The sequence below is a fragment of the Mirounga angustirostris genome, unplaced genomic scaffold (assembly GCF_029215605.1).
Source record: "Mirounga angustirostris isolate CCGP_5_RB_7025 unplaced genomic scaffold, mMirAng1.0.hap1 SCAF_7, whole genome shotgun sequence".
In the NCBI taxonomy this organism is placed as follows: Eukaryota; Metazoa; Chordata; class Mammalia; order Carnivora; family Phocidae; genus Mirounga; species Mirounga angustirostris.
This window is the reverse complement of record NW_026991715.1, coordinates 15,281,590-15,308,252: the sequence shown is the minus strand read 5'-3', so window position 1 is coordinate 15,308,252 and position 26,663 is coordinate 15,281,590. Positions and strand designations below refer to the sequence as shown.

The following is a 26,663-nucleotide window of genomic DNA, read 5'->3' as shown; positions in this document are numbered from 1 at the left end:
TTCAGGGCACCATAGCTCCTAGCTATTCCTGTTTGATTCATTCTTATTAACTTCCTGCCCCTTGTAGGCATTTGCTTTTTGATTCTAGGTCTCATGTACACCATTATGGCTAGTCTGCTTAAGCAGCAGGGTAAATCAGCCTACAAGTGTGGTAGGTACAAGTGAAAAATGGTGATTCCCAAGGCAGTTAGTTTAGAATATATTGAGTGTTGAATTGGGATCAACCCTTAGGTTTAGAAAACAAACTACTTTGGTAAATTTAAAATCAACTAGATTCTTGATGATGATTTTTAGAGTAAAAACTTAGATAATTTGAAAATTTAATTCTTTGTTCATGTCAAAAGTATCATATTCCCAAGAGAAAAGTATTAAGTTAATTTGTTCTTTCCTGTTAGTATAGAAAATGTGTTTATTCTTTGAAGTCATTCATTTGTAATATATGTGGAAAACTAACTGATTTACAAATTACTGTGTAGGCTAATCTTATGTTCAAAGTTGAGCAAAGATGATATATGTTAAGAGGGAATTTTTTTTCTTAATCTTAATTAAGTCTCTCCAAAGAGGAGTGACCAATTTTAAAAAGCACATTAGAGCTTTCTAAATATTTGATTTATTTTCCCCAAGAAAAATAAGAATTATATCATTACCCTCTGATGGATAGAAGTTTTCTTCAAAAAACATCAAAGCACATTAATTTTTAAAGTACATTTGCCCAAAATTAATAATTCATTGTTCTGTTCGTGCTTATATATAGAGAGAAAATATTCAGAAATAGTCTAGTCTAAAATTTGGTATTATTTAAAAAGGGCTCACAGGTTACAAAGTGCTTTTACGTGTGCATTTTTATTTAATACATGAGAGACAACTTTGTGATTTAAATAGTTATTCCTTTTTAATAGACTCAGGGTGAGGGGACTAGTAAGAGGCAGACTGCTTTAGCTTTCATACCTCTGTTACTACACCACATAATAAAGGATTGTATTGAAGTGAACAGTATGACTACTCTTGTTTTCCTGCTACATATAATAAATACTTCCAGTGAGATGTTTCTTTGTGGGTTTTGAATCCATAGATTCTTTTCTTTTTCCTTTTCCTTGGCTATTGTTAGTTATGTTGGGATGAGGGCTTTTTAATTTCTGTCTTTTTTAAGGTCGAGCTTTTATTTCTTGAATCCTTTACCTGGCTAAGGTCAACTTCTTATTTCTGTTGTTAAGTCCTCATTTTTCAGTCAGAAGGGCAAATTTGAAGACATTACTGATAGGAATTTATTTTGTTATCCCCTGCTGAGTTTTTTGTTTTTTGCTTGTCTTTTGGTTTACTGGAAGCCTCATGGGAAGGCTGTGGGGAAAAAGGCAGCAGTGAAATGAAGTAAGAAGTCTTCCAGAGTTACTCAGGAAAAAAAATGAAAAGATAGAGAGTGAGTCTCAGGACTTTGCAAAGGTTGAGAGGGATTAACCTGTGGGAGAAATATCTGACCTGTTTGTCTATGTAGACATGTTACTTGGCAGGCTGCTCCATGTTCGTCCGTCCTTCCTTCCTTCCTTCCTTCCCTTCCTTCCTTCCCTCATTCGTTCCTTCCTTCCCTCGTTTGTTCATTCGTTCCTTCCTTCCTTCCTTTCTTTCATGTTTCTTTAAATTGTGCTAATATATACATAATATTTAAAATTTTAATAGTTTTTAACTGTGTGAGGCAGCATCATGAGATACATTCATAATGTATAACCATCACTACTATCTATACACCAGACTTTTTCATCATCTTTGGCATTAACTCTGTACCCATTAAAATAATCACTTGCCATCCCCCATCCCCCGCTGCCCAGCCCCTGGTAACTTCTACTCTCTATTTCTATGACTTTGCTTATTCCAGATCCTTCATAAGACATACAGTATTTATCCTTCTGTTTCTAACATTTCACTTAGAATAATGTTTTCACGTTCCATCCATGTTGTAGCATATCAAAATTTCTTTCCTTTTTAGGGCTGAATTGTATGTATATATCACTTTTGTTTATCCATTATTCATTTTCTTTGCTTATCTATTATCCATTCACTTGTTGATGGACACTTGTGAATAGTGCTGCTATGAACATTGGTATGCCCGTATCTGTTCTAGTTCCTGTTTTTAATTTTTGGGGGGTGTATTCCTAGGAGTGGAATTTCTGGGTCATATGGTAGTTCTCTGTTTGCCTTTCCGAGGAATTTCCAGACTGTTTTCCAACTCCTTTTCAACAGAGGTCATTAGATTCCTAACATCTGGGTGTGCTCATGATACTCCTTTCCTGGAGACTTTCCATGCTTGTATTTCAGGTAAAGAATGGAGTCCAGCCTCCAGTGTGGTTTCCAAAGTCTTGTGCGTCTCTTCCTCCACTATGCCCTTCCCATACCTCTTCTCCAGCTTCCTGGAACTAGTTCCCCCAAACAGGTGCTTTTTATGTTCTGCTTTATGCCTTTGTTCTGTTCTTCCCTTTGTATTAAATGCTCTTCCCTCATGCCTGCTGTCTGAGATGCTACTCTGTTTCAGGGTCCAGCTCAAATACTGTCTTTTTATACATTTTTAAAATTTTATTGTTATGTTAATCACCATACATTACATCGTTAATTTTTGATGTAGTGTTCCATGGTTCATTGTTTGCGTATAACACCCAGTGCTCCATTCAGTACGTGCCCTCTTTAATACCCATTGCCTGTCTTCTAAGTTTGAATTGTTTGTTCTTTTGACTTCTGTTTTCTCCGTGGTCCTCGTAGCTTCCTGTGGCTTGGCCTTTTCCTGCTTCTTGTGTCTTTAACCATATATCCTTGATTACTTGTAGACATTTTGTATTGGAGAATTTAAAAAATGTTTTGGTTTTCACCTTTTGCTTCTTCGTCGTCTCTTTCAGACTCTTAGGTTTATTTGTTTATCACCAAGTGTTTTAATGCTAGTGCTAGGCCTTCTGGGACTGGGAAAGCTAGGTCGAATTATGTGGTAAAACTTTTCTTTGATCATTAAATGCTTATACGGGATCCACAAAATGGATTGCTTGAAGGTGTGCATTTTGGAATTAGAACTGGGTTCTAGCCCCAACTCTCTTTTCTCAAGAAAGCTGCTTGACTTCTCTAAGCCTTGCTTTCATGACCTGTAAATTAGAACAGTAATACTACGTGTCTTTGACAGGGTTTTGAGATTGAATGAAGGCATTCAGCATAGTGCCTGTAACTTAAAAGTGTGCGATTAACAATAAATTCTTCCTCCTTATGGGGTGCCTGGGTGGCTCAGTCAGTTGAGAGTCCAACTCTTGATTTCAGCTCAGGTCATGATCTCAGGGTCCTGGGATTGAGCCGTGGGTTGTGCTGGGCTTGGAGTCTGTTTGAGATTCTCCCTCTCCCTTTGTCCCTCGCCCTGCTCGTGTGTGTGTGCGTGCGCATGCATCCTCTCTCAAATTATAAATCTTTTTTTTTTTAAAGTTTTTATTTATTTATTTGACAGAGAGAGACACAGCGAGAGAGGGAACAGAAGCAGGGGGAGTGGGAGAGGGAGAAGCAGGCTTCCTGCTGAGCAGGGAGCCTGACATGGGGCTCTATCCCAGGACCCCGGGATCATGACCTGAGCTGAAGGCAGATGCTCAACAACTGAGCCACCCAGGTGCCCCTCAAATTATAAATCTTTAAAAAATAATTCTTCCTCTTTACCTTTTCTTCTTTGTTTTCTTTCTTTTTCTTCCTTCTCCTTCCCCCTTTTCCCTCTTCTTCCCCTCTTTTTCCTCTTTGTTTTCCTCCTCCATGAAATAACATTATTATTATTTATGAAATCGATCTATTTTGCTGTTAACTTTTTCCATGTTAGAGTAGTTTTTCTAGATTCAGAGATTAAGGGCAAGTAAATAGTTTTACATGTGTTGTGCTGTAGGTCACCATAAATAAATTGCCTCATGATGGAGATTTTTGTAATCCTGGGGCTTTCAAAAGTATTCATTTACCAGCTACAAATAAATGTTACGTTGATGACAAACACCTTTTTAGGTACATCAGAATCAGTGGCTTATACCATAGCGTTATTATTGTCTCTTAAGTATTTAAGTATTATTAAATTAAACCTTATATTTTCTCTTTTATATCAAAGAAAATTCTCAGGTCTCTTTTGAGAATTTATACAAAATTATGTATAAATTTATATAAAATTAGGAGGAATACTTCCTTATTGAATCAGCTATATAAAAATCTGTATTTTTAAATAGTTTTTTAAAAATTTTATTTTATTATGTTAATCACCATACATTACATCATTAGTTTTTGATGTAGTGTTCCATGATTCATTGTTTGCGTATAGGGAAAGGAGAGGAAAGAATAAACAAAATGAAAATGTTTCCTAGTAACATGGTCTCTTAATTCTATGCTATTCTTTGTAAAATATCTCTAATGAGGATAGCTGGCCCTTGGGACCACTTTAGTGTTTGACTCCTTCCTTGTCAGGACGGACATTCATGCAGTTGCCTTTCCTTGGCTAGTGGATAAGAAACAGAATTCTGTTACACACAGACTTTGAGGCTTACTTTGATAAGTCATGTGGATGTTCTTTGTTCATTCATTCATTATTTGTTCAATATCCAGTTTCCAATAAAGGCATAGCTTGGGTTATAGGAAATGATTGAGAGATTGTTTCCTCTAAAATTTGTAGTGAACTGAGTGTGAGAGCAAATATGCCTAAGTAATATTTAAGACAAATTATGAAAGTATAACATAAAAGTTTGCAGAGAAAAGAGTGACTTAATTTGCTACTAAGAAAGATGTTTTGCTATTTTTTGTAAATTTTTGTATTTCTATAGAACAGGAGAAAGTAGAAAGTAAATAATAGGGTAACTGAATATAGATGATTACTTTATGATTACTTAAGATTCTCAGTCTTAGTTGATCTGTCGCTTTGTGTTTTAGTAGGGGCTTTATATAGCTGTTCTATATAGTCATTTCTCTGGACACAAGACTTTGTTGTTCAGACATTTGGCTCCTCTTAAGACTTCTTTAATTGTAATAAAATTTACTAAAAATTTTTTTGATTATAGTTCCTTTAGTTGGAACAAGCTTATTTCTAGGCCAGTGATTCCTGAATTATTTTGATTACATACCACAGTTAGTTAAAAAATTTGGATGAAATTCTAGCAGATAGACATATTTATCTATGTTTATTTTATTATATACTAATGTATGATGTGCCCCATAAAACATACACACACACAAAGATTTTAAAAAGGAAGAGGCAATCGTGAAATAAACCATTTAAAAATGTTTTGCTTACTGTGATGGAATCATGCTGCCATTATCCATTATTTTGAGGCATAATACATATGTATGGTGAAGTTCATTGTTAGAGACAGTAAGATGTGAATCCACAGTTCAACTAATCTTTATACTGTTTTCTAAAGTTACTGTTGTAAACTAAAAAAAACAGTAGAACAGATCAATGAAACCAGGAGCTGGTTCTTTGAAAAGAACGTACAATCAAGTGGGAAATATTTCCAGGATGCAAGTGTGGTTCAATATTTGCAAATCAATCAGTGTGATACAGTACATCAATAAGAGGAAGGATAAAAACCATATGATCATCTCATTAAATGTAGAAAAAGCATGTGACAAAGTACAATATCCATTCATGATAAAACCTTTCAATAAAGTAGGTTTAGAAGGAACATAACTGAACATAACAAAGGCCTTATATGAAAACCCATAGCTAACATAGTCAGTGGGGAAAAACTGAGAGCTTTTCCCCTAAGATCAGGAACAGGGCAAAGATGTCCATTTTCACCACTGTTATTCAGCATAGTGCTGGAAGTCCGAGCCATAGCAATCAGATAAGAGAAAGAAATTAAAGGCATCCACATTGGTGAGGAAGAAGTAAAACTTTCACTCTTTGCAGATGACATGATACTATAAAGACTCCACCAAAAAAAGTAAAACTTTCACTCTTTGCAGATGACATGATACCTAAAGACTCCACCAAAAAACTGCTAGAACTAATAAATGAATTCAGTAAAGTCATATGATACAAAATCAGTGTACATAAATGTTGCATTTCTATACACTAATAATAAAAGAGAAATTAAGAAAACAATCCCATTTACAACTGTACCAAACATTGATGAAAGAAATTGAAGACAACACAAAGAAATGGATTCCATGCTCATGGATTTGAAGAACAAATTTTGTTAAAATGTCCATGCTACCCAAAGCAATGTACAGATTTAATGCAATCCCTATCCAAAATACCAACAGCATTTTTCACAGAACTAGAACAAACAATTCTAAAATTTGTATGGACCACAAAAGACCCTGAATAGGTAAAGCAATCTTAAAAAAAAAAAAAAAATGGAGGTATCACAATTCCAGACTTCAGGTTATATAATACAAAGCTGTAGTAATCAAAGCAGTATGGTACTGGCACAGAAATAGACACATAGATTAATGGAACAGAATAGAAAACCTAGAAATAAATCAACAATTATATGGTCAATTAATCTTCAACAAAGGAGGAAGTATATATATTGAGAAAAAAGAGTATCTTCAGCAAATGGTGTTGGGAAAACTGGACAGCTTCATGCAAAAGAATGAAACTGGACCACTTTCTTATACCACACACAAAAATAAGCTCAAAAAGGGTTAAAAACCTAAATGTGAGACCTGAAACCATAAAAAGCCTACAGGAGAGCACAGGCAGTAATTTCTCTGACATTAGCCAATGCAGTATTTGTCTAGATATGTCTCCTGAGGCAAGGGAAATAAAAGGAAAAACTGTTGGGACTACATCAAAATAAAAAGCTCTTGCACAGTGAAGGAAACAGTCAACAAAACTAAAAGGCAACCTATTGAAGGGGAATAAATATTTGCAAATGACATATCTGATACAGGGTTAGTATCTAAAATATATAAAGAACTGATACAACTCAATACCTAAACAAATAATCCAATTAAAAAATAGGCAGAAGACACGAACAGACATTTTTCCAAAGAAGACCTCCAAATGGCCAACAGACCCATGAAAACATGCTCAACATCACTTATCATCAGGGAAATAAAAATCAAAATTATGAAGATATATCACCTCATTAACTGTGAGAATGACTAAAATAAAAAACACCAGAAATGGCATGTATAGGTGAGGATGTGGAGAAAAAGAACTCTCTTACAGGGCGCCTGGGTGGCTCAGTTGGTTAAGCTACTGCCTTCAGCTCAGGTCATGATCCTGGAGTCCCGGGATCGAGTCCCGCATCGGGCTCCCTGCTCGGCAGGGAGTCTGCTTCTCCCTCTGACCCTCCTCCCTCTCATGCTCTCTGTCTCTCATTCTCTGTCTCTCAAATAAATAAATAAATAAATAAATCTTAAAAAAAAAAAAAAAACAAACTCTCTTACACTGTTGGTGGGAAGGCAAACTGGTGCAGCCCTCAGTATGAAGGTTCCTCAGAACGTTAAAAATAGAGCTACCTACCATCCAGTAATTGTACTACTAGATATTTACCCCCCAAATACAAAAACACTAATTTGAAGAGATACCTGTGTTTATTGTGGTATTATCTGCAATAGCCAAGTTATGGAAGCAGCCCAACTGTCCATCAATAGATGAATGGATAAGGAAGATACATGGGCTATTACTCAGCCATAATAAGAATGAAATCTTGCCATTTGCAACAACATGGGTAGAGCTAGAGAGTATTATGCTAAGCGAAATAAGTCAGTCAGAGAAAGACAAATACCATATGATTTCACTCATATGTGGAATTTAAGAAACAAAATAAATGAGCAAAGGGAAAAAAGAAGAGAGACAAACCAAGAAACAGACTCTTAGCTATAGAGAACAAACTGATGGTTACCAGACCGGGGCAGTGGCGGGGGGGGGGGATGGGTGAAATAGGTGAAGGGGATTATAGAGTACATTTATCATAATGAACAGTGAGTGATGTGTAGAATTGTGGACTCACTATATTGTACACCTAAAACTAAGATAACACTGTATGTTAACTATAGTGGAATTACAATGAAAAACCTACTTAAAAAAATCGTGTTATTGTCATATCAGATTTGATTTCTTAACTCTGATGAAATATTTGAACTAGGAATAGGTAAGAAACAGCTCTGCCATAAACTTATTCGTTTGTGATTGTGTAATTAGAACTTCTTCAACAGATTCTTTACGAGTGTATACAGTTTCTTTGTGGGTGTCATTGTGCCAATGTTAACACTCCATGTTATGGAATGCCTCTTTTTCTATCAGGACATCACATATCCTAACACATTACCATATGACATATCAGCCCAAGGAGGGAGTGTTATTCCATATAATAAATATTAGTAATGCTTAATTCAAAGTAGAAGTGGTAATGACCCATTGGTTCATTTTACTTAATCCACTTTGGGAATCACTGCTGTAGACATGCCCTCTGGGGCACAGCTTTCTGGAAAGTCTCATCTAAAGATATTCTCTTTATGGAATTACTTTCTCTCTTTTAACAGTGATTTTTTTTTTTTCTTTTTAAGCTTAGCCTTCCTGTACTCCCAGAAGAAGTTATAAAACAAGGTGGTGATTCTGAAACAAATAATGCAATATATGTTAAGAAAAAAAAAAGAAGAAGAAGGTAGCGGGAGGGGAAGAATGAAGCGGGGGAAATCAGAGGGGTAGACGAACCATGAGAGACGATGGACTCTGAAAAACAAACAGGGTTCTAGAAGGGAGGGGGGTGGGAGGATGGGTTAGCCTGGTGGCGGGTATTGAGGAGGGCACATTCTGCATGGAGCACTGGGTGTTGTGCACAAACAGTGAATCAGGGAACACTACATCTAAAACTAATGATGTAATGTATGGGGATTAACATAAGAATAAAAAATTAAAAAAAAAAGTTTGACAAAGTAGAAAAAAAAAAACAAAAAACAAGGTGGTGATAAAAGCAACCTTGGCAGATACTAGAGTATCATTGTTAGATATACTTGAAGTAGTCAGACGTGGTAGATATTATCTGTTTTTTTTTTTTTTTTTTTTTAAGATTTATTTGAGAGAGAGAGCACAGGAGAGGGGGGAGGGTCAGAGGGAGAAGCAGACTCCCCGCTGAGCAGGGAGCCCGATGCGGGACTCGATCCAGGGACTCCAGGATCATGACCTGAGCCGAAGGCAGTCGCTTAACCAACTGAGCCACCCAGGCGCCCTGATATTATCTGTTTTTATTCCCTTTAGGACATGAAAATTTATTTAACATTGTATTTATTATATAACAATTTTATTATAATATATTAATCATGAAGAGCTGTTTCTTCTTTCATTGCTTATATTGAATATGGTTTAAGAAATTTAAAAATTATTTTATAGCTTAAGTTTCTTTAAAGTGACAGTAGAGGGCACTGTGGTATTTAGTTTTTCAAAGCCTATTTTAAAATTAGAAAGTTGTCATTTTTATGTGTAATGCAGTGTATCTATTCAACTAATCTATTGAAAAGCTATGAGACTCTTTGTTCTTTGCTTTTTCACTCCATTGGGACTGTAAAAATTTTGTTGACTACTAGGAAATTTGAGGTGCACTATTTTTTTGGGTTCTACATTTGCCTTTGTTTGGTGGATGAAAGAAATCCTTTAAAAATAGTAATTCTTGTAAATCTATTCACTAATTTTTAAAGTTTGCCTATGTGAGATTTACTTGATTAAAATCAGTACTATGAGAAAGTAGCTTTCAGTGAATATTATATAAGAATTTAATTAAGCTTTTGAAAGATGTTTTTTGTAAGTCCTAGCATCTCTACTTCTATGTCAGGTATAATTTTATTTGCCTACAGCCTGTCAGAGATAGCATGCCCAGAGTGACAGATTACCCTTGTATTACAGCATTCACCGAGGAAGCCAGTCAATCTTAGTCTGACAGGAAACCTACATATTTATTCCTACATCCTTAATGAGAAAAGAAGAAAAAGGTTATTTCATAACATTTCCTCAGGGAAATTATTTGGAAATTCCGTTTATATTTTAAGACTGTAATTAACCTTAATTGGGTTGTATAGATTTTAAAGAAAATAAATCCCAATGTATTTATAATACATTTGCAATGCATTGTAAATTTTTCTCTCTTCTACATTTACAAAGCATTGCAAAGATAGAAGAGAGAAAAATCTCAACTCCTACTTTGGTCATTCTATTATAAATTAGCTGAAAAATACTAGGCATTTATGATTATATTTTTATAACCTTTGCCTACAATTCAGGAGTTATTCTCCAGAACCTACTTGGTGTGTTATCAGTTTTATGAAGGAGGACACTGAAAACCTGTGATGTGCTCAAGATCACATAGCAAGATAATGAATGACCTTGTCAGTGACATATCTTAATAGTTATTCCCTAAGCCTATACCCAACTGACCAGTTGATATTTCTTCAGATATTAATATTTGTTCTTCAGATCTACATAAATTCTAGAAGTAGCTTGGTTTTTATTTTATTTATTTATTTTTTAAGATTTTACCTTTTAAGTAATCTCTCTACCCAATATGGGGCTTGAACTCATAACCCGGAGGTTAAGAGTTGCATGCTGTACTGAGTCAGCCAGGCATCCTTTGGATTTTTTTTTTTTAAGATTTTATTATTTATTTATTTATTATTTAAGAGAGAGAGAGAGTGAGAGAGAGTGCATGAGTGCTGGGGAGGGGTAGAGGGAGAGGGAGAAGCAGGCTTCCCGCTGAGCAGGGAGCCCGATGCGGGGCTCGATCCCAGGACCCTGGGATCATGACCTGAGCCGAAGACAGATGCTTAACGACTGAGCCACCCTGGAGCCCCAGGCACCCCTTTATTTTTATTTCAAAATGAATGTTTACTATTATAAATAGTCAATTTTGATGTGTAGTTATTTGGTATCTATTTTCCTATCAGCTGTAATAGTTCATAGGAAGCAAGGAACTTTTAAAAAATTCCTTCTGGCACAGACAGAACAAATAAGCTCCATGAGGGCAGGAATTTTGTCCGTTTCATTATCCCAAGTGCCTAATGTCTGGCACATAGTTAGGTGTATAGTAAATATTTGAAGAGAAATTTGTTGAATTTATAAATTATTTAGTCCATTATCAATTTGAAATATTTAAACCTTCTGGAGTTAAGTTTGGTTGTAGGGAGACTTTTTTGTTTTTTGGAAGAGGTTTTTTTTTTTTTTTTTTTTTTAAGATTTTATTTATTTATTTGAGAGAGAGAATGAGGGACAGAGAGCACGAGAGGGAAGAGGATCAGAGGGAGAAGCAGACCCCCCGCCGAGCAGGGAGCCCGATGTGGGACTCGATCCCGGGACTCCAGGATCATGACCTGAGCTGAAGGCAGTCGCTTAACCAACTGAGCCACCCAGGTGCCCCTTGGAAGAGGTTTTAGAAGGAGAACAGGTACTGCTACTTATCCAATGGTTTGGTAAGAGATGGTTTAACCCTTGGACAGCTAGGCACCACTGCAGTATGTGTAGACCATGGCAGAGGAGGAAATTATGGGCAAAATTGCCATTAAAGTAACAAATAGGGCGCCTGGGTGGCTCAGAGGGTTAAGCGTCTGCCTTCGGCTCAGGTCATGATCCCAGGGTCCTGGGATCGAGCCCCGCGTCGGGCTCCCTGCTCTGCGGGGAGTCTGCTTCTCCCTCTGCCTCTCTCTCTCTCTGTCTCTCATGAATAAATAAATAAAATCTTTAAAAAAAAAAAGTAACAAATAAGCACAAATTTATATTATAAAGTAACTTGCTAAACATAAAGTTGATCAATTGGAATGCAAAGTGTTTTAAAGAACTCTAGTTTTATTAGTTTGAGCTAATTGGAATTAGAATTAGTTTAATAAAGGGGACATGCTTTAAAATAAATAGGTAATGATGTTTTATGAGCCTGTCAAAGTAGAAGCCAAAACAATTAGTTTTAGCTTAAATCATAGTTATGGTATTTACACATAAAATGCTGTTTTTTTAAAAAATATTTTCTTCAGTAAATATTTTTGCCTGTTATGTACTACTGCTTACCAGAATGATCACAAATTACAGCAAAGGGAGATCTGAGATTCTGAATTTCATTTATGATACAAACTAATTGCTTAAGTATTAGAGAAGAAATGAAGGAGAGATCAATATTTGATGTTAGAAAATGAAGGGATAGGATAAGAAATTGTGTAGGAGGAGGAAGGCATCCCGAGGTGGAGGCAAGAAGGAATGCAAAGGTATTCGTTCAAGTATTCAGTATTTATCGATAGCTTACTGTGCTAGGTGCTGGGGTGAAAAGTGAAAAGGCCAAGTCTTCGCCCTCCTGCAGCTTACACTGTAGGGAAGGAAGGCCACCTCCAGATAATGCCAATAGTAACAAAACGCCTCTCTCCTGCTAATTAGGTTGAACATTCTTTTTCTACTGCAATTTCACATTTTTAAAAATAACAGCTGTATTAAGATATGATTCACATACCATGACATTCATTCTTTTAAGGTATACAAGTCAGAGGTTTTCGTTATATTAGCTGAGTTGTGCAAACATCACCACTCTCACAAAGGTTTTAGCAGGATTCTCTTTGAAGTTCACTTTTCCAGATCTTTTTCTGAAGCTGCCTTCTTCTTTTGGTATCACATCCTGCTTGTTAGGCTCCACTAATTACCAGCTGATTGTCCTCTATCATTTCCATACAGTGCCCGGGCTGTAAATTTCTCAACAGTCTGATCCAGGGGTGGTTTTTGAGGCCATTCTGAGGTTTGCTCTGACGGCAGGTGTGCTCTTCTTGGTCTTTCTGATGATCTAGCTGGTTTATCATATAGCTTGCTGGTCTTCATTGAGAGGAGTTATTATCTGGGCACCTGGGTGGCTCAGTTGGTTAAGCTGGGTCCTGGGATGGAGCCCAGCATCGGGCTCCCTGCTCAGCGGGGAGCCTGCTTCTCCCTCTGCCTGCCGCTCCCCCTGCTTGTGCATGCTCTCTGTCAAATAAGTAAATAAAATATATATATATATTTTAAAAACGGGGGGAGTCATTATCTTTGAGAGCACCCTTAGGCTTGAACTTGCTCACACTCTGTTTCAAATGGATTTGGTTCCTTTGGGAAGAGCTTCAGAGCTCTCTTTTCTTACAGCCTGCCTCTCTTGGGCAAAGTCTCCTAGCCACTGTTCTGGGCACAGGGTTGCTTCTGGTGTAGAACTTTTGTCCTGTGAGCAAACTAGGTTGACCGCTCTTGGGGCTCCAGCGTCGCCAGCCAGCCTCCTGCACGGTGGTCAAGCTTCTGTTTTATAGGTGGAGGCTGTGTGGAGGAAGGCCACCTCTGCTCTCTTGGTCGCCCTCACCAGGAATGTAGCCTCTTCTGCTTGGAGTTGGAGGGGATGAGAAATGCTGGTGGCCTGCCTTTTTTGTGACATACAGGGTACGCCTTGATTAAGGGCAGAGATGGAGCTCACCTACCAGAAGTGGAGTTTGTCAACTTGAGCTGGGGCAAAGTAGGAAATCGGTTATGGCTCAGATGCCACAAACTGTCCCAGTACCAACTTTTAGTAGATTTTCTTGAATAATGTTTCTTCCTTTGAATATGCCCCTAGGGCAGTTTCCAGAGACTTTCTTCAGTGATTGGTTTTGTTTGTTTTAAACTTCTAATTTTCATTCTAGTTAGTTAACATTCAGTATTATATTACTTTTAAGTGTATGATACAGTGATTCAAGAATTCCATACATCACTTGGTGCTCATTCATGCTCATCCTAAGTGCTCTCTTTAATCCCCATCACCTATTTCCCCCATTCCCCCCACTCACCTCCCCTCTGGCAACCATCAGTTTGTCCTCTATAGTTAAGTCTGTTTCTTGGTTTGCCTCTCTCTCTTTTTTTCCCCCTTTGTTTTGTTTCTCAAATTCCACATAATAGTGAAATCATATGGTATTTGTCTTTCTCTGTCTGACTTATTTTGTTTAGCATTATACTCTCTAGCTCCATCCATGTTGTTGCAAATGGCAAGATTTCATTCTTTTTACTGCTGAGTAATATTCCATTGTATATATATACCACCTCTTCTTTATCCATTCATCAGTCCATGGACACTTGGGCTGCTTTCATGATTTGGCTATTGTAAAGATGCTGCTATAAAATAGGGGTGCATGTATCCCTATGAAGTAGGTGTTCTTGTATTCTTTGGGAAACTACCCAGTAGTGTGATCGCTGGATCCTAGGGTAGCTCTATTTATCAGTGATTGTTTTTTAAAATAGCTTTTGTCAGCTTTGCTTATTTCACTGGACTCTGGGTCTGTGAAGCACGTTCCCTGTCATCCCAGAAGTGGAACTCTCCAAACTGGTTAATACTAAATCTTCCTAAAGTTCAAAGATGTGTTCCCAGGAAGGAAACTACGATTCCAGGTAACTGATTTTTTTTTTTTTCCTTTTTTGAATAGCAGTTTTGGTCAGACATGAAAACCAGAGCTACCAAAATCCAGAGCAGTTCTTTGCACTATCTCAAGTATCATACTGAGGACTTTTATAATCGCTATATGTGTGATGAACTAAAGATGTTATTTGCAGGGTTCATTTTACTTAGTGGTTTTCTGCCCACAAAAATTTGCAGTATCTACTTAGCTTGTTTACTTGACTGGATTTTGCAGTTCTTTGACTTTCCTGATATGTGGATGTTTCCTTTATGGGGTGTTTGATGGTTTTTTTTGCATTCTTTCATAGCCTGTCATACAATTTACAGACATTTAAGGTGATATCCATTTTTTTAATATATATTTTTAACATAGGTTTGACAGTTTCTTACAGAATGAGGTGGTAGATACAATTGAACCAATTTCCTCACACTCTGTGCTTTATTAATGTAATCATTTCTTACCTCAGGCTATAACTCTACATAAGTTAAACTGAGGAAGGAGTTGATAGCATTCAGTTTTGTAGCAGTAACAGTATGCTGTTGGGAATTCCCTTTAATGTAGCATTCATTTGTATACTGTTGTAATAGCATGTAATGTCTACCTGCAGCAGTGATCTGTCATGAAAATTTACTCCCATGATACCTGGCTGCTTGGTGAATTTCATATTATAAACACACATATCAAATATGGGATTTAATGGTAGGAGATCCATGTATATTTCTATAATACATTTGGAAAGACACACAAGGAACTGGTCATTGGTTGTCCCTAAGGAAGAGAATCCCCTAGTTTGGAGGACTGAGATGGAAATACATACTTTACTCCATTTGAATTTTATAATGAGTCATAAGTGTTACTGAAACAATAGTAAAGCACTAAAAAGTAAGTACAACAAAAACAAAATGAACAATAACAAAAGGGAAAATAAATGGATAAGACAGACGTTCTGTGGATACAGTTTTAGCTAAATATAATCTGGTGGCCCATTTGGGTTTCTTTTTACGATAGTAAGCTCTTTGTGTTGATTGATTGGCAAGTTTGATTAGAACTCTCTTCTAGGTGGTAATTATAGTCTTATATTTTATCATATTGTTCCTTCCAATATCAGATGATTTAGAAGAGTTGCCAGGTTTCTCTTTGATATCGGATCTATTCTTGATTTGGAATGCCAGTTAGTAGAAGTGTTGCTTCATGAATAAAAAGACCATGATGGTGGCTTATGATTATTCTTCACTAATGATAACTAAGACAGGATTTTTTGAGGTCCTTTGACCTATATAGATGGTACAGAATTTACTTGAATCCTTTTCCAAATTCTCATTTCTTTTTTTAAAAATATTTTTTTTATTTATTTACTTGTCAGAGAGAGAGAGAGAGAGAGAGAGCACAAGCAGGGGGAGCGGCAGGCAGAGGGAGAAGCAGGCTCCCTAATGAGCAGGGAGCCCGATTCGGGACCCGATCCCAGGACCCTGGGATCATGACCTGAGCAGAAGGCAGGTGCTTAACCAACTGAGCCACCCAGGCATTGCTCCAAATTCTCATTTCTAAAGTGTAATTGATTAAATTCATTCTTGGTGTTTCATTTTAAAAGAATGCATCTTCAGCAAATCTCTTTACATAAAGAAGAGGGATTATGTTCAAGTTTTAGGTTATTGTTATATATCACTGTATTTTAAACATTTACAGATTTTCTTTTTTTTTTTCTGCTCTTCAGCCGGCCTCAGAAAGTATGTTTGTGTCCATTTCTACCATTGCATCCTCTGCACATCTCTACTCATTTGTACATAATTCAGCATCCAGCAGAGGTAAGATTTTGTAAAATTCATAATTTCAAATAGAATATTATTAGTATGTAAGAGGAAACACACTGATGAACATACTCATGCCTTCCAGCTTTTTAACATTTCTGAAAATAAATTGATGATAAATGCTTTGTCTTTGGGAAAAAAGTTTCTTTTATGTATTATAGTGTCGTGTCGTATGCTATAGAGACATAAAAATTGTTATTTCATAAAACCGTATTATTTCATAAAAATGGTAACTGAATAGTATAGAAATTTGGAACATCAACAATTTTGTGTGAAGAAAAAATGAAATTTTGTGAGTGAAGAACTAAGAAAATCATTGCTTTTTAAATTTTGATCATAGCTTATATTTCTTAATGTTTTTTGTTGAAGTAGAAGTAACTGTCAGTATTTCAGTTTTATAAAAAGAACGTATAAAATAAAGTTGTTTTTTTTTTTTTAAAGATTTTATTTATTTATTTGAGAGAGAGAGAATGAGAGAGAACACATGAGAGGGGATAGGGTCAGAGGGCAAAGCAGATTCCCTGCCGAGCAGGGAGCCTGATGTGGGACTCGATCCAGGGACTCCAGGATCATGACCTGAGCCGAAGGCAGTCGCTTAACCAACTGAGCCACCCAGGCGCCCGTATAAAATAAAGTTTTATTCCTTTAATGAATAGAGCAAATATATAGAACTGTAATAGAGCGTTCCAGTTTGATGACTCCCCCTAAAAAGTGATTGAAGACCATTTAGATAGGCTTAGGAGGAGGCTTTGGGAAAAGATGATTTGGTGGAGTAGATGATATGGAGGTGATAGGATGGAGCATTTTAAAGAGTAGGTATCAGTATCTAAAAAAGTACTTAAAAATAAAACAGTTATCTCAAAAGCTTAAGAATAAAATAAAACAGTTATCTCAAAAGTAACAGGGCACCTGGGTGGCTCAGTTGGTTGGGCGACTGCCTTTGGCTCAGGTCATGATCCCGGGGTCCTGGGATCGGGTCCCGCATCGGGCTCCCTGCTCGACGGGGACCCTGCTTCTCCCTCTGACCCTCCCCCCCTCTCATGTTCTCTCTCTCTCGCTCTCTAATTCTCAGTCTCTCAAATAAATAAATAAATCTTAAAAAAAAAAAAAGTAACAAAAATATCTATAAGGAAGAAATGTTCTGTGAAACCGTGTGGCCTTTATTTGTGAACAGTGTTAATGTAGCCATAGTGATGTAAGCACTGTTTATTGATTTAATTAAAAATATGAGAGATGTGATGGTAAGGAGTGATGGAAGAAAGGTAAATCCTCATTTATTATAAGAGGCTGTGGTTATATAGTGCATTAGCTAAGAGTAAGGGCTCTGGAGCCAGATTACTTGAATTTAAAGCCTTAATAGTTCTGTTAACTGTAACCCTGGGCAAGTTAATTAACCTCTCTGTGCTTTAGTTTCATCATTAGGAAAATGGACATGATAAAAGATACACTGCTTTACTGGTTTATTGTGAGCAGTAAATGAATCCGTCTATCTCTCTATCCATCTATCTATAATGTACTTAGAATTATGTACATTAGAGTCAGCTATGATGATGATGATAAATGGTACTTTGTAAAAAATATTTAAAATTGATAAATCAAGAAATAGTAAGACACATGTTTTGTACAAATACGGAGATAACCACTAGAAGAAATAGCTGAAAAAATTAAAGTGATTGGCTTTAGGAAATGGTAGTGGGGAGTGTTTCTGGGAACATTATAAATCTTCTGGCACTGCGTTATTTAATTTGACATATATACGTATGTTGGTAGAAGTTTGGAGAGTAGTTTAAGTACTGTGTGTCATAGTATCATAGCTATAGTAAGGAGGGAAGAAAACAGGAGGACATACTGGAAAATGTCTTAAACCTCTCACTTCGCCTCTCCTCATCCCGTTCGTTGTAGGAGCTGCTCCAGATTGGTTTCAGGCTCCTCACAGCTCCAGCTTGCTACATGTTCTTTGTAGTTGCAAATCCCAACAAATTCTGACTCTCCTATTTCGTTTTCCAACTTTTAGATAGAAGAATTTAACTACTCTCGGCGTTTCTAGATTTACCTTTTCATATTATTTTAATCAACACTTCAGAGACCTAGGACAAAAGAGGTTAACACAAAAATGTCCCCAAAGGGCATATTTGTGTGTGTGTTGAATACTGTTACTACCATACTTTTTGTTTCTGTTATAAACATAAGTTTATAATGTAATGTTATTATAAACTTATTTTTCATTACTTTAGTAAATTCATATGAAACATCACTCTTGTGTATTAATATGCTGTGTGTATTAATGTGCTAAGTGGTCACATTATTTGCTCTGAGGATATATAAAAGCAATGTTATATAAACTAATAGAGGTAACAGGGGTCTTTATGTAGGTGAACTGCTTAGAGAGGGCTCCTGGCACTTGTTAGATCAGGCTTAACATTTCCAGTCGGGCCAGTGGAGAAGAGCCAGACAGTGACTGATCACTGTAGACGAAAATAACTGAGAAGAGGCAGGCTCTGGCAAAATAGCAAATTAGCTGGGTATACTAGGATAAAGGATAGAATTGTTGTGACAGGAAAGGTGGTTTTCAGTGTTGGAAGCTCGGATGTTGGAAAAAAACACTGATGATAGTTAATGGAGTTTACAGGAATGGTCACCAGATTTCTCTGCTCTTAAGGTTATTATATTTTTCCCTTTCCATATTATTGTTTGGAAGTAGGCCGTAAATCCAGCCCACATTCAGATGGGTAGGAGACATTAAGCTCCACCTCCTGGAGTACTGAGTACTTACGTTTACTACTTGGAATTCTTCTATAAGGAAGATTTATCTCTTCTCTCCTATTTATTTATTTTGTATTTTGGGTCATAATCCAAATACTTTGCTCCTTACTTTGTTACTCAAATTGTACCATTTTGGTCATGGGGAGCTCTTTAAGATTGGCTTCTCTGTCACTTTGATGTGCCCCATGGCTTTGTTTTTTTCAGCACTTCCTTCTTTTCTGGACATAAAGATTTAGGCAATTGTCTTCAAGTTGACGTACTACAAAATATAATTACTACGGAAATAAAATTTGTCAGAATAAATGATTCAATTTAGTTAAATACAGATTTCATTTTTCATAATCTTAACCATTATTTGGGTTAACGTTATCTTCTCATTTGATCAGTAAACCTCTAAACACACTCAAGTAGAATGAAAATGTGCATTTATGTTTAATACTGATAAATCAGAAAGACTATAGCTCTTTTTATTAAACTGTGGTCTGTAATAAAAGTCTTGTGAAAGTTATATATCATGTAATGATTCAGATGTTCATCATGAAAGTTTTAAATGTGTGTTTGTCTAAACGAAAACCTATGTTTTAATTAATTTTTTAATTAAAGGAAAACAAAGTGTTGCGGACAGTTCCCCTATTAACAGCATGCCTCCCCCAGGACAAGTGTAAAGTCAAGATTGGTCGTCGCTTCAGTGAAGAAAGGTAAATTACCTTTTAGGGCAATTGAGAATAAGTCTTACCTACACAGATCTTTAAAAAATGGTTTCCTTCACCTTATCCATCAGGCCCAGCGCGTGGTATATTGGAAGAGGTAAAAAAAAAAATTGTTTTGCCTTCTTTTTCAAAATAATACAGGACAAATCAAAACATGAACAAAAACACCCTCAGAAAACACAGGCCAAAATGTAATAAACAGAGGGATTATCTCAATTCTATAGGAATGTATGTTGAGCTAAAAGGCATGTACTTACTCTTTCATTTTTGTTAAAACTGCCTTCAAGATGGTGGAGTACTTGTATTAGATTTAGCTGTGTTTTTTCTTCTTTCTTTTTTTAAATTAACAATTATATATGATATACATTTATGTAAATGAACACATATTTATCCAATTCTAGCTCATTAAGGCTTTCCTAAGGCATGGTGACTAGTACTATATTTAGTATTCTTGTTATAGGCACATCACATTTTTTTAAAGGATAGAATGCCTTCTCCTGTCATACTTAAAATACGCTTTTTGATGAGACCCAGTATTTTTATAGGTAGCAGCTCATTAGTTGGTAACTTCACTGACAGTTCTATAATGTTCTTGGATCTTATTTCATACTCTAGTACATAACCCATTATCATAAATAGATATTATATACTATGTGTATATTTAAATTTTTCTACAAGTCTTTTCTTATCTTTGAAGCATATTTTTTTGCTTTCCTGCCCATTCACAAAGCCTTCACTAATTTTGTCTTACCCGCACAGTTAAGTATATTTTTATATGCAAAATTTAATTTCTTTTGAAAATACAGAGATTTCTTTTTCATCCACTTACGAAAATGCTAAGTAAGGCTAGTAATAGCTCCAAGCCCAGGGAATTGACCAAACTTTTCCCTTCCTTTGTTATTTTAGGTTCCTTTATTATTTAGTTTCAAATTAATGATATTGTGTTAGAACTTTATAAAAATCATTTTTTTCCCTTCTCTGAAACTATTGTTTAGGAACACTTTTCTCATACACAGTTTTCTTTTGCCTTGCCCTCGGAGATGAGATTTGCTCTGAGCTTGGTGGTGCTGTTGTGAATTTTGCCATTTTGTTGGGAATGTGCGTGAGATCCAGAGCCCTTCACGTGGGGAGTGTCCATATCATTTACATTGTGGCATTTCTTTCACATAGGGTCTCTTTATAATGAATGTAGTCTCTATATAATTCATAGGTGGATACAGATATATCCAAACTTGATCCACCTGCCAGCTTGGATCCAGATTATTTCATTGCAAAAATGTTGAGTATCTAAACTATCTGGGTCATTCCTGACATTTGGCTATCTAGTCCCTCCACAAGTGTGTTTGTGGATGAGAAACTTGATGCATTTTCAAATAGCTCATCGCATTTTGAATCTATTATATTAAGTAGTTCAGTTTTTTCCTTTGGAGCCTAATATAGTACTTTTTCAGTAAATTTTTATTCACTGATGGATTTTTTTTTTTTTTAAGATTTTATTTATTTATTTGACAGAGAGAGACACAGCGAGAGAGGGAACACAAGCAGGGGGAGTGGGAGAGGGAGAAGCAGGCTCCCCGCAGAGCAGGGAGCCCGATGTGGGACTCGATCCCAGGACCGTGGGATCATGACCTGAGCTGAAGGCAGTCGCTTAACCAACTGAGCCACCCAGGTGCCCTCACTGATGGATTTTTAAGCTAAAGCTAATTAATATTATTAATTAATTATTAATCTGGCAATTGAATGATAATAATTTAAGCTTTTTTTAGAGTACATGACATAACCATGGAGGAATGGTTAAGAAACCTACTGCTTTTGGTATTCTTTGTAAATGGAATTTAAAAATACTTACCTTCAATTTTTTACCTCTAGTATATAAGAAAACAGTTGGGTCTTGTGTATCATCCCTGTATCTTTCTAAATTCATTTGGTACTTACTGAAATTGTTTTGTAGCTTCCCTAGAACTTTCTATGGAAGTAGCATTATCATCTGCTAATAAGGTCATTTTTGATCTTTGTGCCTTTTATTTATTTTTCTTGCTTTATTGCAATAACTGGGAACTTTAGTACGATGTGTATTAGGAGTGTTGAAAGCCGACATTTTTACCTTGATCCTAATCTCAAGGGAAATTGCAAAATATGATATTGACGTAAATTTTTGTAGATGCCATTTATCAGTTTGAAGAAGATGCTGTTTATTGTCTTCAGTAGACTCTTTTAGCTTTAACTCTTTAGCTCAACCCTTCAAGGTTGTTTTGTTGCTTGCAGACAGAGGCTGTCTCATTCATTCTTACATCTCCAGTACCAAAATGCTTTGATGTGTATTTCTAAAGGAACTATGCTAAGAATAGTTAAACTTTTTTTCCCTCACAAGCTAATGATGGTTTTCTTTTAAAATTTTTAGAGATCCTGAACTTTCAACTGTTTGTCGGAAGTCTGATACATTAATATTATATCCAGGGGCTGAAGCTGCTAATTTGGAAGAATTTATATTAGATTCTCCTATTTATCCTTCCACAATCATCATCATTGATGGTACATGGAGCCAGGCTAAGGATATTTTCTATAAGAATTCCTTGTTCCGACTCCCCAAACAGGTAAACTAGTATTTTAACATAGAATAAGCACAAATGTGTAATTATGTATGTTGTATGTATTTTCTGTGAGGGGATTCACATACATTTTTATATATGGATTTGATGGTATTTATGTGTGTGAATGCGTGCACATAGATATGTATATGCATGTATGTGCGTTTGATATGTGTATGTAGAAAGTTTGAAACCTCTTCATCTTTCTCAATTCATACCACCAAACTTCACCATAATTTAAGCATTCAGCTATATTAAGAGTATCTCAGACATTTAATCATTGGAGTCTAAGGATTAATTATTTATGTGTGTATTAATGTTTTTGTTAAGTGTTATATTTAAATACTTCTATTTGGTAACTAAATTACCAGTTCGTATTAGGAATGACTGAATTTTTATGAAATACTTTTTTTGTCATTCATTATCATAATTAGATTATCCCTCAATTTGTTGATGATGATACATGTCCTATAGTGAGCCATTCTTGTATTCTTTGAAAGAACTCCACTTGATCATTTTATATTATCCTTTTGATAAATTGCTGAAATTTTTGAGGCCATTGAATTATAATTTATGTATTTTTTATACTTTTGTTATCAAGTTTGGGTTCTAAGATAATCTTGAGAGCTTGTTTGGAGGTTCTAGCAGGGGAGCGCAGCTACTCGTATACCCTTGACCGAAGAACGGTCCTCCTCTATGGGGGAAGGTCGTCCTCTTCGACCGAGCGCACAGCTTCGGGAGGGACGCACATGGAGCGGTGAGGGAGGAAGGGGACACCCGCCTAGCCAGCCAGATCAGCCGAATCAACCCTGGCGATCAATGGGGTGACAGATGTCGCAGCCAGATCGCCCTCACATCCGGGTTCTAAGATAATCTTAACTTCACCAAATGAATGGGCGAGATTTTAATATTTTCCTATGGCCTGCAATAGTTCAAATAATATTGAAATTCTTGCTTTTTAAAAATTAGAATGAACTCATTGGTGAAACCACCCGCTCCTGGTCTTTTTTTTTTTTTTGCAACTTTTTTTTTTTATTCTTATGTTAATCTCCATACATTACATCATTAATTTTAGATGAAGTGTTCCATGATTCATTGTTTGTGCATAACACCCAGTGCTCCATGCAGAATATGCCCTCCTCAATACCCACCACCAGGCTAACCCATCCTCCCACCCCCCTCCCCTCTAGAACCCTCAGTTTGTTTTTCAGAGTCCATCGTCTCTCATTGCTCCTGGTCTTTTTAAAAATGATAACTTTTAAACCCTTCTTTCAAACTCTTACGGAAATTATTCAACCTTTCTCTTTCTATTTGGTTCAGTTTTTAAGTAACTTTTATCTTTTTTGGGGAATTACTCCTTTCACCTGAGTTAACAAATTGGTGGCCATATACCTGAATATATTCTTAAATACTTATTTTAATTTATTCTAAATTATATCCTTTGTCCTCTCTAATCACTCACACACACATGCTCTTTTCCCCGTGAGCATACTCACAAGATGTTTCTCTATTTTATTTAGCTTTTAAAAGTATTAGCCTTTATTTTTTTATTTTTATTTTTTAATTTTTTAAAAATTTTATTATGTTATGTTAGTCACCATACAATACATCATTAGTTTTTGATGTGGTGATCCACGATCCATTGTTTTCATATAACACCCAGTGCTCCATGCAATACGTGCCCTCCTTAAACCCATCACCAGGCTAACCCATCCTCCCACCCCGCTCCCCTCTAAAACCCTGTTTGTTTCTCAGAGTTCATAGTCTCACATGGTTCATCTCTCCCTCTGATTTCCCTCCCTTCATTTTTCCTTCCTTCTCCTAATGTCCTCCATGCTATTCCTTATGTTCCACAAATAAGTGAAACCATATGATAATTGACTTTCTCTGCTTGACTTATTTCACTTAGCATAATCTCCTCCAGTCCCATCCATGTTGATGTAAAAGTTGGGTATTCATCCTTTCTGATGGCTGAGTAATATTCCATTGTATATTGTATATATGGACCACATCTTCTTTATCCATTCTTCTGTTGAAGGGCATCTCGGCTCTTTCCACAGTTTGGCTATTGCGGACACTGCTGCTATGAACATTGGGGTGCCTATGGCCCTTCTTTTCACTACATCTGTGTCTTTGGGGTAAATACCCAGGAGTGCAATTGCTGGGTCATAGGGTAGCTCTATTTTTAAATTTTTGAGGCACCTCCACACTGTTTTCCAAAGTGACTGTACCAACTTGAATTCCCACCAACAGTGTAAGAGGGTTCCCCTTTCTCCACAACCTCTCCAACATTTGTTGTTTCTTTCCCTGTCCATTTTTGCCATTCTAACTGGTGTAAGGTGCTATCTCAGTGTGGTTTTGATTTGAATTTCCCTGATGGCTAATGATGATGAACATTTTTTCATGTGTCTGTTAGCCATTTGTATGTGTTCTTATTCCCTGGGGAATTCTACCAAACATTCACAGAAGAAATAATACCTATTCTACTGAAGCTGTTTCAAAAAATAGAAACAGAAACTCATTCTATGAGGCCAGTATTAACTTAATCCCCAAACCAGGCAAAGACCCCATCAAAAAGGAGAATTTCAGACCAGTATCCCTGATGAATACGGATTCCAAAATCCTCAACAAAATCCTATCTAATAGGATCCAACAATACATTAAAAGGATCATCCACCACGACCAAGTGGGATTTATCCCCGGGATGCAAGGGTGGTTCAGCATTCACAAATCAATCAATGTGATAGAACACATTAATAAGAGGAGGGAGAAGAACCATATGGTCCTCTCAATTGATGCAGAAAAAGCATTTGACAAAATACAACATCCTTTCCTGATTAAAACTCTTCAGAGTATAGGGATAGAGGGAACATTCCTCAAGTTCATAAAATCCATCTATGAAAAACCCACAGCGGATATCATCCTTAATGGGGAAAAGCTGAGAGCCTTTCCCTTAAGATCAGGAACACGTCAAGGGTGCCCACTCTCACCACTGTTATTCAACATACTACTAGAAGTTCTAGCAACAGCAATCAGACAACAAAAAGAAATAAAAGGTATTCAAATTGGCAAAGAAGAAGTCAAACTTTCTCTTTTTGCAGACGACATGATACTTTATGTGGAAAACCCAAAGACTCCACCCCCAAATTACTAGAACTCATACAGCAATTCAGTAATGTGGCAGGATACAAAATCAATGCACAGAAATCAGTTGCTTTCTTATACGCTAACAGAGCAACTGTAGAAAGAGAAATTAGAGAAACGATTCCATTTACAATAGCACCAAAACCCATAAGATGCCTCGGAATAAACCTAACCAAAGAGGTAAAGGATCTATACTCTAGGAACTACAGAACACTCATGAAAGAAATTGAAGAAGACACAAAAAGATGGAAAAATATTCCATGCTCATGGATCAGAAGAATAAACATTGTTAAAATGTCTACGCTACCCAGAGCAATCTATACCTTCAGTGCCATCCCGATCAAAATTCCAATGACATTTTTCAAAGTGCTGGAACAAACAATCCTAAAATTTGTATGGAATCAGAAAAGACCCCGAATCGCCAAGGAGATGTTGAAAAAGAAAAACAAAGCTGGGGGCATCACGTTGCCCAATTTCAAGCTATATTACAAAGCAGTGATCACCAAGACAGCATGGTACTGGCACAAAAACAGACCAATGAGACAGAATAGAGAGCCCAGATATGGACCCTAACTCTATGGTCAAATAATCTTCGACAAAGCAGGAAAAAACATGCAATGGAAAAAAGACAGTCTTTTCAATAAATGGTGCTGGGAAAATTGGACAGCCACATGCAGAAGAATGAAACTCGACCATTCTCTAACACCATTCACAAAGATAAACTCAAAGTGGATGAAAGACCTCAATGTGAGACAGGAATCCATCAAAATCCTGGAGGAGAACATAGGCAGTAACCTCTTTGACATTGCCCACAGCAACTTCTTTCAAGATCCATCTCCAAAAGCTAGTGAAACAAAAGCAAAAATGAACTTTTGGGACTTCATCCAGATAAAAAGCTTCTGCACAGCAAAGGAAACAGTCAACAAAACAAAGAGGCAACCCACAGAATGGGAGAAGATTTTTGCAAATGACACTACAGATAAAGGGCTGGTATCCAAGATCTATAGAGAACTTCTCAAACTCAACACCCAAAAAACAAATAATCAAGTCAAAAAGTGGGCAGAAGATATGAAAAGACACTTCTCTGAAGAAGTATTAGCCTTTAGAGTGTTTTAATGGCTGTTGTACTTTATTATTTCCTTAATCTGTGATTTTTATCTTGATCAGTTTCTTTCACCTTTGTCAGCTCATTTTTTTCTATTTTTGTAAGATTTTACCGTGTATTCTTTTCCTTTACTAAGATTGGTGAGTTCCTTCTTTAATAATAAAGGGACAGAAGGCTGCAATATTTCTTCTTAGTATAACTTTCTTTT

The 26,663-nt window shown here is 36.4% G+C and overlaps 1 protein-coding gene across 2 annotated transcripts in view; it reads left to right on the top strand.

Annotated features, from left to right (window-relative positions):
* DTWD2 (DTW domain containing 2) overlaps positions 1 to 26,663 on the top strand; it is a 109,709-nt gene that overhangs the window by 9,336 nt on the left and 73,710 nt on the right. The window contains exons 2-4 of one of the 2 annotated variants that reach the window (XM_064595806.1): positions 16,052 to 16,142; positions 19,563 to 19,606; positions 22,020 to 22,212. In XM_064595806.1, the coding sequence (XP_064451876.1) occupies positions 16,052 to 16,142; positions 19,563 to 19,606; positions 22,020 to 22,212 (328 nt within the window). Of the gene's footprint in view, positions 1 to 16,051; positions 16,143 to 19,511; positions 19,607 to 22,019; positions 22,213 to 26,663 lie in introns of both variants that reach the window. The other variant, XM_064595805.1, reaches the window with a different exon arrangement.